This window comes from Pelodiscus sinensis, chromosome 6, assembly GCF_049634645.1.
Source record: "Pelodiscus sinensis isolate JC-2024 chromosome 6, ASM4963464v1, whole genome shotgun sequence".
Taxonomy (NCBI): Eukaryota; Metazoa; Chordata; order Testudines; family Trionychidae; genus Pelodiscus; species Pelodiscus sinensis.
In genome coordinates this window covers 28,847,425-28,862,403 of record NC_134716.1, presented here as the reverse complement: position 1 = coordinate 28,862,403, position 14,979 = coordinate 28,847,425, and the positions used below count along the sequence as shown (strand labels likewise).

At 39.1% G+C, this 14,979-nt stretch overlaps 1 protein-coding gene across 4 annotated transcripts in view; it reads left to right on the top strand.

The window, feature by feature from the left end:
- Window positions 1-14,979, top strand: part of JAK2 (Janus kinase 2) — a 130,782-nt gene that overhangs the window by 82,909 nt on the left and 32,894 nt on the right. For all 4 annotated transcript variants that reach the window (XM_006115137.3, XM_075931627.1, XM_006115140.4 and 1 more), the window contains 7 exons: window positions 1,586-1,726; window positions 6,518-6,675; window positions 8,143-8,254; window positions 9,988-10,174; window positions 10,908-11,035; window positions 11,575-11,709; window positions 13,588-13,675. In XM_006115137.3, coding sequence (XP_006115199.2) covers window positions 1,586-1,726; window positions 6,518-6,675; window positions 8,143-8,254; window positions 9,988-10,174; window positions 10,908-11,035; window positions 11,575-11,709; window positions 13,588-13,675 — 949 coding nt within the window. The remainder of the gene's footprint in view (window positions 1-1,585; window positions 1,727-6,517; window positions 6,676-8,142; window positions 8,255-9,987; window positions 10,175-10,907; window positions 11,036-11,574; window positions 11,710-13,587; window positions 13,676-14,979) is intronic.

The window sequence follows — 14,979 nt, the reverse complement described above, 5'->3', positions numbered from 1 at the left end:
ATATATATAAAAGTGGGGTTTGACTTGAACCACACAGTGCAAGACTTTTTAAATTACGTATAAACACCTCGATAGTTCTTCATTTGTGCTTTTTGAGTCACTGCAGACTGAGCTGAGCTTTGGATATTTACCATCTGTATCATTTTGATGATTTAATGGAGGGATGTTAGGTATCATGTAATTGAATAGTTGTGTAACCACATGAAATCTTAGCGGTTACATGACTTTTCGATAGTCCCTGGGAGGCGGGGCGGTAGCCAGTGTGCTCCCTGCCACATTCCTTGGCAAACCCCTAGCACAGCATGCTACTGTCTCTGATACATGGGTGGCAAGCGGGAGCCGATCCACCAGGGGAGCCAGTTCAAAAAACAGCTCCCTGCTCAGACTGGCTTCTGCCTGCTGCCCCGTGCTACTGCCTCTGATACAGAGGCAGCAGCGTGGGGAGGCAGCCACCTCCGTCCGCCGGAAGCTTGGACCCTCCATGGACGGGCTGCTGCCACGGCAAACCCAGGCTGCTGCGGAGAGAGGCCACTTTGTGGCAGCCACCCCTGCCTACTCCCTAGTGCTGTCTCTGATAGGCAGCAGCGGGGGGTGAGGGTGGGCAGGCGGCACTGCAGAGCTGGTGCTGGAGGGAACTGGCTTTTAAGCTGTTCCTCCCCCCTTCCCTACTGCATCTGTAGGAGGCAGCGAGGGAGGGGCAGGTGGATCCATGGAGCCAGCACACATGGGGAGCCTGCTTGAAAGCCGGCTTCTCAACCATATCAGCCCCACCCTGCCCCCCTCACTCTGTCAAAGGCAGCAGCACAAGGAGGGGGGCAGGTGGATCTGGTGCTTGTAGGGAGCCTGCTTAAAGCCATGTCCCCACAGGCACCAGCTCCCGCTAACTCCCCTCCTTGCTGCCTCTGATACAGAGGCAGCGGGGAGGGTGGGAATGTATGTAGTCGACATGATTAACTGATCAGACAAGGTTTATCAGTTAATTGTGTAGTGGACTTCACATTGACATCCCTAATTTAATATAAAATGTTCCTGCTATAAGTGAAAAGCAGCTTTCAAGAGACGGTTCTAATGATAATGCCTGGAGTTATTTTATAGAAAACTAGGCCATTTAAATTAACTTTTTACACATTCATTGATAACATTTGATGAGCTTATGCCCAAATAAATCTGTTGGTCTTTAAGGTGCCAGAGGGCTCCTTGTTTTTTCAGATACAGACTAACATGGCTATCCCTCCAAAACTTACATAAAATTTGTCATTTCTGAGCCATGTTTTCATGAAGCACCAAGTAACCTTGCACATGCTGAAGTTTATGCAACTGTACCATTTGTGCAAGCCTTTAATAGCTAAAGTAATATACAGGATTTTTATTGGTTTTTTTTTTTTCATCTGAGGATCTCAAGGTGTTTTTCCAAGGCAAATAAGCATCCATTTTGTGATTATTTGATCTTTAGTGTTTTGCATTTGTCATCATTTTTAAGGTGGTGAAATATTTATCTGTTGTTGTAGAAGTTCTAGAATTTTGAATTGTACTTTTAAAAAACATTTACTGTGCTTGTATTTATAATAACAAACATTTATTACAGGAATTACAGACATACTGTGATTTTCCTGATATAATTGATGTCAGCATTAAGCAAGCAAACCAAGAAGGCTCCAGTGAGAGTAGAATTGTCACCAGTGAGAATAGAATTGTCACTATTCATAAGCAAGACAGCAAGAATCTGGTATGTTTATTTTTGAATATATTGATACAGGTTTGATTATGCAGGTGAATATTGTAGCATTATCAGAATTCTATTAAACCTGGGATACAGGAAAAATTATTGTGATGTTAATTAGGCAAAAGGTAAAACTGAACATTTTAACAGTGATCAGTGTATAGACATGCCAATGTATTTGAAGCATCACAACATGGACTTGGAATTGAAAAGAAGGATTTGAAATTAACAGCGACATTTTATATGCAGTTCATTCTACATCTTCATTGTGCCTAGCTAAATAATTATTAAGCTTATATAATTTTAACTAACCTCATCTCTGATCCTGCAATTCATTGTGCATGGACACAGCAGTACACTTACATGCACACAACTACAGGATTGGGATTAAAGATTAGTTTGAAGGAGAAATTATATTATATACCTCCAGCAAGAGAGAGGGTACAAAACTAATACGTATAGTTATTATTGAAATATTGTATGAGTTTTGAAAAGTGTTAGCCTGACAGTGTAAACAAGTCACTTATAATATATTGTAAAGAGAATTTGTGTGTGAACTAAAAAGCTAAAGTTGCTCATCTTTTTAATTCTAACATAATATTACCAACACCATTTCCCATATGAGATAACCTTTTGGCGCAATAGTTTCTTTCTTGATCCTCATTACTGATATGTGTAACATCACATTTCCTGTTTCAGGCATTTTCCTCTCTGATCAGAGATTTACATCTTGTTGGTATGCACACAAGACAGATGTACTGCTAAAATGGTTCTTTCTTCCTAGAGAAAGTAAATCCAAACCCTCCAGAACATTTGAATGAGAATGTAGTCATCTTCTGTTTTTAAGGCTGCCTTTAAAAATATTACTGTTTTTCAGAATTATTTTAAATTTGATGTAATTTATTTTTCAGTAGTCACATACAATCTACAATAGCCGATAATTAAGCTGTCAATGTCAGCAAATGGTTTTTAATATAGTCTTCCCCTGTCATGTATATGCATGAGAAATGTTTGATGTTTACCACAGTAGTTTCACTTTTGGATTACTAAAGAACACTAATTTCATTACCTCTTTCATTGATGTTTTTCCCACTTCAGTAATGAACATGTTCAGTTTTCCTATTACAATAGTACAGTTCCTTTTTCTTAAGAAGTATGGTTGGTCTAGGACAGCCTACAATGTAGTTAAGATTAATCTAAAATGTAAGGAAAATGAAGGAATGACACAATCCATAGATCGGAGGACACTGACATAAAATAAGGGAGAAGTATTTTCAGTATCCAGTGCCCAACTTCTTCAGTTTTTTCTTGGTTGAGTGAGAGGACCATTTTGGAATAAGAGTTGTCTTCACAAGATTTGTTTTTCCAAAATTATCTTAACACATTTTTGAAGCTGTCTCAAAAAATAATATTGGGGAAGCCAGAAAATAGAAGGTGCATGAAAGATATGGAACATAATAACTTTTGTAGTTAGTTATATTGATTTGAATAAAACTAAACACATGAGGTAATTGGTTTTCCCCTCCCCATCTCTCTCCCCCCTCATGACATTTAGAAAATTGCAGAGGTTGCTCATATATGCATACTTAGTGGTTTGTCCTTTTGCCTTTTTATATCAACGATATTTTGTAACAAATGTTTTCTTTTTTATACTGATAATTTTTATTTTGCAACTAAAGTCTTTAAAGATTTTAAGTCCATCCTGCATTGTATTTCATCCATTATTGTGCAGCACCTGTAGCTCTTTTCATAAATACAGCAGTTGGATCATATTACTGCAGCCAGGAAATATGTGCAAGTTACTGTTCAGCACAAAAGCTTTATTAAAGATCTTCTCTTAAGAAAAAGTGAAAACCAGTGTGTGTCCAGTTTTAGGTATTTAATATTAGAGCTGGTATAATCGTAGTTCAACAGTTTGTAGACTATGTGCTTGACATACAATAGGTACTTGCTTTTCTTGTGTTTAAACAAAGTTTAGGAAATCATGACCAGAGTATTTTAAATTATTTATTATACAGCTGTTTTATCGAAAACCATGTTATGTAAGGTTACACTGTATAGTCTATTAAACAGTCTTTCTCCTAGCCACATCATGTTTTACTAGATAATCTTCAAAAAACCCTTGAGATCTCAACTACTGGTATATAGCTCATGTTATTCAAATAAACTACTAGAGAAAATAAGAGAAAATACAGTCACTGGTCATGTGGCCCATGCAGAATCTGTTTTCTCTGAGTTGAACTCAGTTATTGACGTTGGAAACTAGACAGGGGAGGAACGTTACATGGGGTTTGAATCACCATTGTGCTATTCCAGGCTGAAACCAATGGAGTTACTCCAGGGTAAAAATGGACAGTGATAAAGTCAGACAGCAGTAGGAGGGTGGTGAAAGGCAGGGATATCAGCTAGTTAAAGCCTTCCTTCTTGTGAATTGAAAAGAAGTGACCTCATTAATTAAGGACAACTGAGCCCAGATGAAGGCCACAATGGCCTTTAGAAATCTTTTTCAGCGAGAGAACTGGGACAAGAACAAGCTGCAGAAAGTTGGAGAATAACTTTCTTCTTAGTCGGAGAGCTGTTCTCCTTCTCATAGGAAAATATTGAGTTGGAGAAGGGCTGACAGCTAGGAGCCAGTATAATAACGGGTCAGTTCTTTTGGTGGAAGCACACGTGGGCCAACCCTAAGGCCTTCCTTGTAAAAACAGTAAATAAATCACTATGAGGAATTATAAACTTGTGGAGAAGGACTGATTTACTCCAGGCCTGCACTCCTCACCAGAATGGTAACTGCTGAGGCTGATGTGATGTGCATTGCCACGTGAGGCTTGGTTTCATACTCAGTGGACACTTCCATTGCTGAGAGTGGCTAACATGGTGAGGATGCTGGTCAAGCCACTGCACCACAACAGGAGGCTACCACGGTGCAGATGGCTGCTCAACAGGAATCAATACAAATAAAACGAGATGAACCAACAGCTGATGAATCAAATGGCATAAGGACCACATCATGCTACAGGAAGTAGCTGGACAGCCTTAACTATTCTAGTAGGTGGCCACAAGGGAACTCTGTCTTAAAGGCTGATGATTACCTACAAAAGATGATGCCAAAGGGTGATGTTGAGGTTTATCTTCTCATGCTTGAAAGAGCAGATCTCTTAGTGACTTCGCCCCAAGACCCAGGGATCAGTATCCTTGCTCCCATTCCTGTGTGGGACATGGCTGCAGAAATTGTCTATGACTATGCCCAGTTGAAAACTGAGATCCTGGGAAAATCTGGAGACCCAGAGATTCTACAAGTGGAGGTTACAGGGTAACAGTGCCCCAAGATAGCAGGTGTTCCGTTTGATCCATCTAACACAGAAGTGGCTGTACCCTGAGACCAGTGGCCTGGAAAACATTGTAGACGTTGGATAGGTTCTTCAGAAGACTACTGCCTGGGATGGTGTGTTGGCCAAAATGACCCATCTGATGACAACTATTTGGTTGCCTTCCTGGAGAATTACTTAATAGCCAGAGAGCTTTCTAGGGTGCCTAGAGAAGAGATGCATAGACCCAAATGCATACGCCTTTGAAAGTTTGGGGTAGGGTTATATGGGGGTGGAGGGATGGTGAAGTGAGACCTGAGGCTGGGAATGGACTTGGGAAACCAGGGAGAGAAGGCTATGGGATAAGACCTAATAACCCGTAGAATAGGGGGATATCAAGGGCTATGTATAAATGTTATGCTTGTGCGAGGGCTAGGGCATAGAGCAACTCAGTGTCCTAACAGTGAGGATCCCCATGCAGTGCAACTCACAGAACAGTGAGAGACTGTGTGGCTGCAGCAATAGCTATAACTCAACATAAATGTGTGTGTCCATTCCAGTTGAATGATACAGAGATGGTTGTCTTGATAGATTCCAGAAGACAAGTCATGCTGATCTCTGGGAAACTGGTGGGGTAAAATTAGCTGTCTGAAATGCTGGAAAATAACCTGTGTGTATGGGAAGTTAATTATTAACTGGCCATTCCTGTACAAATAGAGATTCGGGGAAGCACCACAAGGCTGGTGGCAGCTACAGTCCCTAACCTTAAATAGCCTGTGTTCATAGGACAGGATTTTGTAGGGTTTGAAAATCGACTTCCGGTGAAAGAATGGGGGGGAGGGAATAGTAACTCCATATCTGATATCAGGACTCTAGTGTGCAGCCCACTTCCCATCTTCTCTGAATTAGCCCCAGACTTGTTTTCAAAACTCCAGAAGGCTATGTGAGAAAGAAGGGCAGGCAGAAGACTGGGGAACAAGAACTTGGCCCAGAATCAGAAGGCAGTGTTCATGGCTAACCAGTCTCATCTCACAGGCCAGGAGACAACTCAGACAGTTACTGAACTTGAAGTCGAGCCAGGTTCTATAGAGACCAGCCCTGGGGTTAAAGCAGAAATAGATCCCTTTGAGTTTGGACATATTGAATGCTCATGTGACCTTTAATAGATGGTGATTTAAAAAAAAATGGTTGCAAGTTAGTGATGCCCTAGATTTTGGGAAAACATATCTCCATAGAGCCCAGATATTTAGAATGAATTTTACTTATTTCTGAGCACATACACAGGTATTCAATGGAAAGCAATTACTCATGTAAGTGCTTATCACTAGGATTAAGGGTTCAGCTATTTTGGTCTATCTTTACTATGCATATGTGTATTAGGCATTTTATATATGCTGTTCCCATCCCTACCTGAGGATTGTGTTAAGTATTATAAAATAATTTCCTGTCTCTCTCTCTCTCTCTCTCTTTCTCCCCACCCCCACTTTTGCAGGAGGCTGAATTTCATTCATTACGAGAAGCTCTCTCTTTTGTATCGTTAATTGATGGATATTATAGATTAACCGCAGATGCTCATCATTACCTCTGTAAAGAAGTAGCACCACCCACAGTGCTTGAAAATATCCAGAGCAACTGCCATGGGCCAATTTCGTAAGCAATGTTCTTTTGTGACAAGGCACTTTCATTGAGCCTTGAAAGATGAACTTCAGCAGGAATGAAACATAATGGGCATATTGAGTGAAATATATGTAGAGAGAGAATAAAATATGTTTTTGATTTTTTTTTTCCTTTTGGCAAAACTCTTCTTTGGGGGGAGGATGTAGAATGCTTTGCCTTTGACTTTGTAAGTGAAGGTGCACTCCTTTTTCGATGAGGGGCATGAAGTTTTGCAACACCTTTTCTCTCTATATTATTCCTCTATCTGAAGATGAAATTCTTACTGAGATTATTGGGAAAAATCTGCAGAGTGATAGCAGAATGGTATCCTTTGTGATATGTTTCATGTTTAAGTTTCTTTGTAAATCATAAGATGAACGCAGATGAACTTAAGATATTTCCTCCACTCACAATTCATTTTTCCTCCAACCCAGTCATGCAGTCATGTAACAAAGACATGACGCTGAATTTAGGACATTGCTTCATTACCATGATAACAGTGTATGATGTCATAAGAGGTTCTCATAATGTTTTCGCTGAAAGATCTAGCAGAACTAGAATTTGTGTTGGAAGGGAAAAAAGGCAAATTCACGTATTTTCAATCATTGTGAAGAGAACACAGAAAATTGCTTGCTAGTAAATTTATTAGGTAACAAATTGCTTTTTGTACAGCAGTTGTTTCCTAGTTCAGTTTCTTCAGTTCTTTAGGGAAACAGGTACCTTAACCAATATCGTGTAAGTACTATTATTATTTGAACTCAGGATATGTGCAATCATAATGTAAGTAAGCAGAATGTAGTGAGCATTTGTACTTGTCACAAGTGCATTTAATTTTTTCCATATTTTCAACAAAAGAGCCAATGTTGTCAGTCACTAAAAATCAGTTGTCTGACATCTAGTAAATCAGGCATATCTCTGGAAATTTTTCATTTACCCGAGTGGAAGATCTGCATCTTCCAAGAGACATTGGTGAAACATGTCCTAATAAATTAAGAGCCTTCTGTTTACTTTTGAGCATGGGGAGGGAAATGTGCAATTTGAACAATTGAGTCAAATATTAAAGTTAACTATAGGATTGCTTTGAATTATGTGCTCCACTCTGACCCCCTCAACAATGCCATTCAAAACCCCTGGAACAAGACATGGATAGTTAGATAATACATAGCAAAAATCCTATGCGATTCCCAAGAAAAATCCGTTTCAGTGGTGGACCATTCTGGGAATTTTTTACCAGTTTTTCTTTCTCCTATGAACTGCTTCTCCTTGATAGCCCTGTTTTCCTACTTATATAATGCTGTTGCTAACCATAACACGTACATAGATAACAGTCCTTCTATTAGATTCCCAACACATTGCTGATGTCATTCATGCTTTCTAATAATGTTGTCGTTGCTGAAAATCTCTGCTGATTTTGCTTTCTGAAATCGTACAGTAGTGAACATTATTTTCTTTTTACTATAGCATGGATTTTGCCATCAGTAAACTTAAGAAAGCAGGCAATCAGACTGGCGTCTATGTTCTTCGTTGCAGTCCTAAAGATTTTAAGAAATACTTCCTCACTTTTGCTATAGAGGTCAGTATGCTGAACTGAACCGTAAACGTAGCTTGTATTGCACTGAAGCAGAGCACTGCTACATAGTTTTTTTCACTTATATGCTGTAAATCATTGCATTTCTATCATCTGTTTATGTGAGCTGTGTGTTCTCCTATTTAGTTCATTCATGCAGTGATTCTCAAACTGTGGGCAAAGCCCTCAAAGTAGCTTGCAACGCCATTTTAATGGGGTTACCAAAGCTGCCATTTGACTTGCTGGGAGCTGAGGCTGAATCCTGAGACCCACTGCTCTGAGTAGGGGCTGAGGGAAGACATAGAGGAGGGAGAGCGAGATCCCAAGAAGAGATTTAGCCTTGGGCATCAAGGCTCGGATAACTTCATGTACTGAGCTAAAGTCCTTTGGGCTTTGTCCCCCATCCTTCACCCAGAGCGGTGGGTCTCGGACTTCAGTTTTCCTCCCCCATCTGGGGCATTGGAGCTCAAATAGGCTCAGGCTTTTGTCTGCACTCCTGAGTTTGGGTAGTAATTCTTCTTGTCTGAAGGGGGCTGCAGTGCCATGAAATTTGAGAACCCTCTGCAATAATGTTGTTGCTATTCACAATACCTTTTTTTATTTACGTGCTCTTTATCGGTATACAAGTATTTGGGTTGGTGTAGTTTATATGAAGAATCTTTTTGAATCACAAAATTACCAGTGCACCAGACTTGTCTACCAAAATTTCAAAATATCAAAAACAATAGCTTCGCCCTGGATGTGATATACCATAAAATAGTGCGTGAGCTTTTGTGCTGTATTGCAGCAGTGAGTGTAACTGTAACAATACTTTCAAAGCCATGTACATTTCAGCAGATGATACATTACCATCTACACACTAGCATTATTGTGTCAGGCCTTTTAGAATGTACTGTGTTCGAAACTTGGGACTCTTTGCCAAATCAGAGAAACATAATCATTGAAGAAATAAATGTTTTGTACAATTACACTGAATTTCTTTTAGCTGATATTGTAAGCATTTCTGCCACTCAGAGCAAGTTTGTATCATTTCTTGACTTGGTTTTTCTAAGCAAATAATTAGAGAGCTGATGAGATTTGGTGTTGATTGGTATGTTTTTCACAGTGTTAATAAAGAAAGGGTATGTGACAGCATTAAAGGAGAGTCTATAATTTAGAAATAGTCAGCTGGACCTTTTCAAAGTTTGTATTCAAGATATGGGCTGTGTGTTGAGTGTGTGTGTCAAGATTCAGCATGGAGTTAATTATTTAGAACTGTGCTGCAGACAATGAAAATAGGAATCTAACCTAGATTTTTGTAAGGTGACTGTGATAAGAGTCATAGCTGCATCAGAGCATAGCACTACAAAATACATTTCACTGTTGCTAATAGATTTTCTTTTGAACATTCAAGACGTGAAGCTTATTGCACCTTTGCCTTTACATATCATCACTTTGTTGCATGATATAACTCATGTTAGTAGCAAGAAGGACTCGCTTATAACTGGGGTCATTCACTCTGCTTGCTTTTAAATCTTTTGGTTGCAATTGCAAATGCCAAAATGCTAATCAACACTTTCAGTGATTGAAATATTAGTCTGATCAGTGTCTGCTCAGTTGTACTAGGATTAAAATTCCAAATGACAGTACTGAGACAGATTTCTTGAGAAGAATAAATAAAATTTAATACATGGAGTACATCTTGTTTGTATTTTTAAATACATGTTGGTGTTTCCTTTTCTAATTAAATATCTCTACAGCGGGACGGCGTTGCTGAGTATAAGCACTGCTTAATAACAAAAAATGAGATGGGAGAGTATAATCTTAGTGGAACTAAGAGAAGTTTTGGTAACCTTAAGGATCTGTTGAGTTGCTATCAGACTGAAACAGTCCGTTCAGACAACATCATTTTCCAGTTTACCAAATGCTGCCCTCCAAAATCAAAAGGTACAGGTTTGTCAACAACACAAGCATGCCTAATATTTTTGAGTTCATTGATTTTTTTTTTTAAAGCAAAATTAGCAGATTAGTATATTTGCCCGACAGACATTTTCATCTTCTTAATCTTTGAGATTTCAGAGTTAAGTCAGCCTGGGTTTGCCTTTGTAAGATGTTACTCTCAGTACTGTGATCTCCTTCCTCAAACCAGGACCATCCCAGCAATCAGCTGTCCTGGGAGAAAGTAAAACAGGCCTCTCTTAATGACTGATGGTTTGCATTCAGCAGCATTTCTCATTTGACCAAATGCTTAGCTGTATGTTTGTATTATGAAAGAGCTGCTAAATTTGCCATTTCTCATTTTAAAAATGCACATGATGTACCATGAGAAGTGATGTGGAATATTTTTGCCAATGTAAGGCTGTACTTGTCAAAAAGGGTGCTTGGAAACGTTACTAATCAGAAGAGAAGGAAGAGAGAACCAGAATGTTATTGCTAGTTGGAAAGATCTAAGCTAGACATTTGTTTAATTAAATCCTGTAATACTGTGTTATTTATTAAACAAATTGTTCTCTCCCTGCTGTTGTAATTGACATTAATCTTCTTATCAGAGTATATTACATCTGAAATTAATAATTCTGCAGAAACAACTTTGTGCTAAAAATCTTTAACAGATGTTTTATGGATTTTGTGTTTGTTTTTTTTTTCCTTTCATCCCCACCTTCTTTCCCTTCCCTCTCAGATAAGTCAAATCTTCTAGTCTTCAGGAGCAATGGTGTTTCTGATGTACCTACATCACCCACATTGCAGAGACACAATAATGTCAACCAAATGGTCTTTCACAAAATCCGGAATGAGGATTTGATATTTGTAAGTTCATTAGTTGCATCTATCTGGCTATTTCCATATAGAGTTGTGCATAGAGTTCCTGTTTGTATGCCATTTAAAATAGCCTTTTTTGCAGCAAGATGTTTTGCTACTGTAGTTCCTTAGTTAAAATTTTCAAAAAAGTCTTTTAAATTTGCGTGGCCCTTTAATAAAATAAATAACTGTTTTTATGTGTCATTTCCTTTTTTATTACCCCACCCGCTGTTTTCTCCCACTTCAAAGAGGCTCACATTCTTTATATTCCTAGCATCCAGTTTCCTTGCAACAGTCTGTCCCCAAAGATCCCCAACCAGTGAAAGGGGGAAAATAAACTTCATCTAAACAAATATAGTTAAACTCTTTCCAATATGGTTATTCTTCATTTTTTGTCATCTGACTCTTGACCCTGAATGTATTAGCTTTAAAAGTTTTCCACATGCATTGTTTATGAAGAACTTTAAGTGATCAGTGTTTTCCAGAGTTGGCAGAGAAGGTTGTCTGATTGCACCTTCCCTATTACCCCAACCTTTTTTATTTTTTAGAATGAGAGCCTTGGACAGGGCACCTTTACTAAGATTTTCAAAGGTGTAAGGAAAGAAGTGGGAGACTATGGAGAGCTCCATCAAACTGAAGTCCTCTTGAAAGTTCTGGATAAAGTGCACAGAAACTACTCTGAGGTTTGTCTGGTTCTTGGGTAGTAATATATCGATTACTTCTTGTCTGTAAATAATTACTATTCTTTGTCATAGAATCATAGATCCTTAGAAGGACATCAAGTCCAGCCCCCTGCCCAAGCCAGGACCAATCCCAATTAAATCAACCCAGCCAGGGCTTTGTCAAGCTGAGACTTAAACACCTGTAGGGATGGAGTCTCCACTACTTTCCTATGTAACCCATTCCAGTGCTTCACCACCCTCCTAGTGAAATAGGTCCAGTTTGGATATCAGGAAAAACTTTCTCACCGCAACTTGAGACCATTGCTCCTTGTTCTGCCATCCATCACTACTGTGAACAGCCTTCCTCCATCCTCTTTGGAACCTTCCTTCTGGAAGTTGAAGGCTGCTATCAAATCCCCCCTCACTCTTCTCTTCTGCAAACTAAATAGACCTAACTCCCTCAGCCTCTCCTCGTAGGTCATATAATCCAGCCCACTATCATTTTGGTTGCCCTCCGCTGGACCCTCTCCAATGCATCCACATCCTTTCTGTAATTGGAAGGAACTGGACACAATACTCCAGATATGGCCTCGCCAGTGCCGAGTAAAGAGGAATAATCAATCTTTATTACCATGAACAATTGAGGCTGTTCTATAGTAGATGGTTACATTTCTGTCTAAACCAGGGCCAGGTTTTTTCTTGCACTGAGCATAATTTTGTGTAGAAGAGGAGAGTCAGGAAGCCAGTTGAGGTTTTCTTGTTCTCTGTCTTGCACAGCTGCAGGCAAGGTACTGCTGCAACTAAGCTACACCATCTGACAATGGTCCCAGGGCACCACGTCCACGTACTGAGAAATGGCAGAATGCAGCAGTGCTTCAGACATGCCCACTTCTGCCCCTGGTACTTTATACTTTGGGCCAAAGGGACTGGTGCAGGGGCCAGCTGTAATGGCTTCACACCATCTAAGAGCTTTTTCCCCCTGTTGCCATTGGGAGAATTCTCAGCTCACCAATTATGGCCAGGGTTTAGGGCCCTTTGCATCTCCTGAGCAGCAGAATGGGGCCAGATTCAGAGAGAGGATTTGGCCCCAGATTTCACCATTGATCAAATACACTACATGCAAATTGCAGTGAAATGCTTTAGTTCCAAATTTCTGAGCAATGAATCACCTTCCATTTGTTATAGCTTTCTTTGTGGAGTTCTGTTATCTGTCACAGGTTAAAAAAAATTCCCTGCGATCACTCCTCACTTTCTGCATGTGTAAAGCAGAAAGTTTGTGGCCCATGGTGTGGTTTGAATTTATGCAGGGCTCAACCTGTGGCTCACAGGTGGGAGCCAAAACAAAAAAGTAGTCAATATAATGGTCTTCTGTTGATATGCATTTTAGTAGTTAAATTCCTGGACTGTCCTTGCTCATTAAAAGTGCTGTCATATGGGTGGAAATCAGGTAAATATTGCATTTTATTAATATCAACAGAACTGACTTAAATGGGGCCTGCGTGTTGTGTAGTCTTGCCTTAATCTTTGTATTTATGCCCGTCAGTGTGAAAGAAGCTATTTGCATATATTTGCATATATATTTGTATGCATATGCAACCACACTTAAGTTGTGGCCCTTGGCATGTGCTGTGAGTATCACTGTGGCCTTCGGGGCTTCCAAAGTTGACTTGCCCTGGTATAAAGCTTTCTTGTCCACCCATTTTCCTAACATCATCAATTAGATTGCTAACCAAACCATGTGCAAGCCAACAAGATGAAATCTGTTATACAAAATCCTTGCAGTAAGTTAGAAATTGAAGTAATGTAAAAATGTGGGTGGTTTTAATCTGTTTAATTCCAAACAATTTAACTTTTGATTTTTCATCAATGATTATCATTCTTTGTACCTTGCACTTTCAGTCTTTCTTTGAGGCAGCAAGCATGATGAGCCAGCTTTCTTATAAGCATTTGGTGTTAAATTATGGAGTATGTGTCTGTGGAGAGGAAAGTAAGTAAAATCAGTTATATTTATACGTATTCATTTCAAACTGCTCCCATTACAGTCTCTGTTCTTGTGTAAAAGCCTGCTGCAAAATTTATTTTATTTTATTTTATTTATGTTTTTCATCATATGCCAGGCTTTTATGAGAGCTGGTTCTCCTGGTTTTGCCATGTGTATTTTGTCTTCAGGTAGATTAGGGTTAGTCTATCTCTTATCTTGCAATTATTTTTCCACTCCACTCCTTTTATGCATACCATAGGCATAGATTTTGCTAAATAAAATTTGGTTTTCCATTTTATTTTTTCATGTGATTTTTCTTAGTTATTTTAGTATCATATTGTTTTCCTTCTACGAGTCCCATTTTTCAAACAAAATAAAACATAGCAACAGTGTGTCAGAATCCATATTGTTTTCTTCGCTCATGGGAGTACTGAAGAGCTCAGTCTTCAAACAGTTGTCCCCTGAATGCAGCTAAAGGGGATTTGCAGTGATTTTTTGTAAACAAACTTGTTTAAGATTCTGAATCCTACTTACCTGTTTCATACAATGTAAATGCTCTTTTATTTTCCTTGACTGCTCAAAGAAAGAATGTTGGCAAATCCCAAAAGCAGCTCCTGTCCTACATTTGTTTTGCAGCTTGGCTTGAGCTTCTATGATTCGAGAAACAACATGAAATAAATAGTATAAATTGCAGGTTCTCAACCTTTTATACAGTGGGACCCACTATCCCTGTTAGCAGTGTAGAAGTGTAGGATTCCACAGATTGAGAACAATGGCCATTATCAAAGTTATTTTAACATTGTTTTGTGGGTGAAAAAGGGTTATTTTAAATTGTTGGATGCAAAGTCATTTTATTTTAATAATTACTAAAAATATTTAGTACAAACAAACAGCAAATGGTAGGCAAGCACTTACTAATTGTTTCTCTTACTGCCAGCAAAGGGAAACACTGCTCCCACTATTTAGTTGCAATATTTTTTTAAATTTACATTAGGGATTACATTAATCAAAGCCAAGCAAAATCATCACAATTACTAATTATGGCTGTTTTATTATTTAAAGAAAAGAAACATTAAACAAAACAATAAAAATGACAGAGTACAAGTGATAGACTAGTGACTTTTTTTAATAATGGAGATTGCCTATCTCATAGAGCTGGAAGGGACCTTGAAAGGTCAGAGTCCAGTCCCCTGCCTTCACAGCAGGACCAAGTACCATCCCTGATAAATTTTTGCCCCAAATCCCCTCTGCAAGGATCAGGGGCAGATGACTGTTTTGCGGAGCCCCAGGCAGCATAACTCCACGGGGCC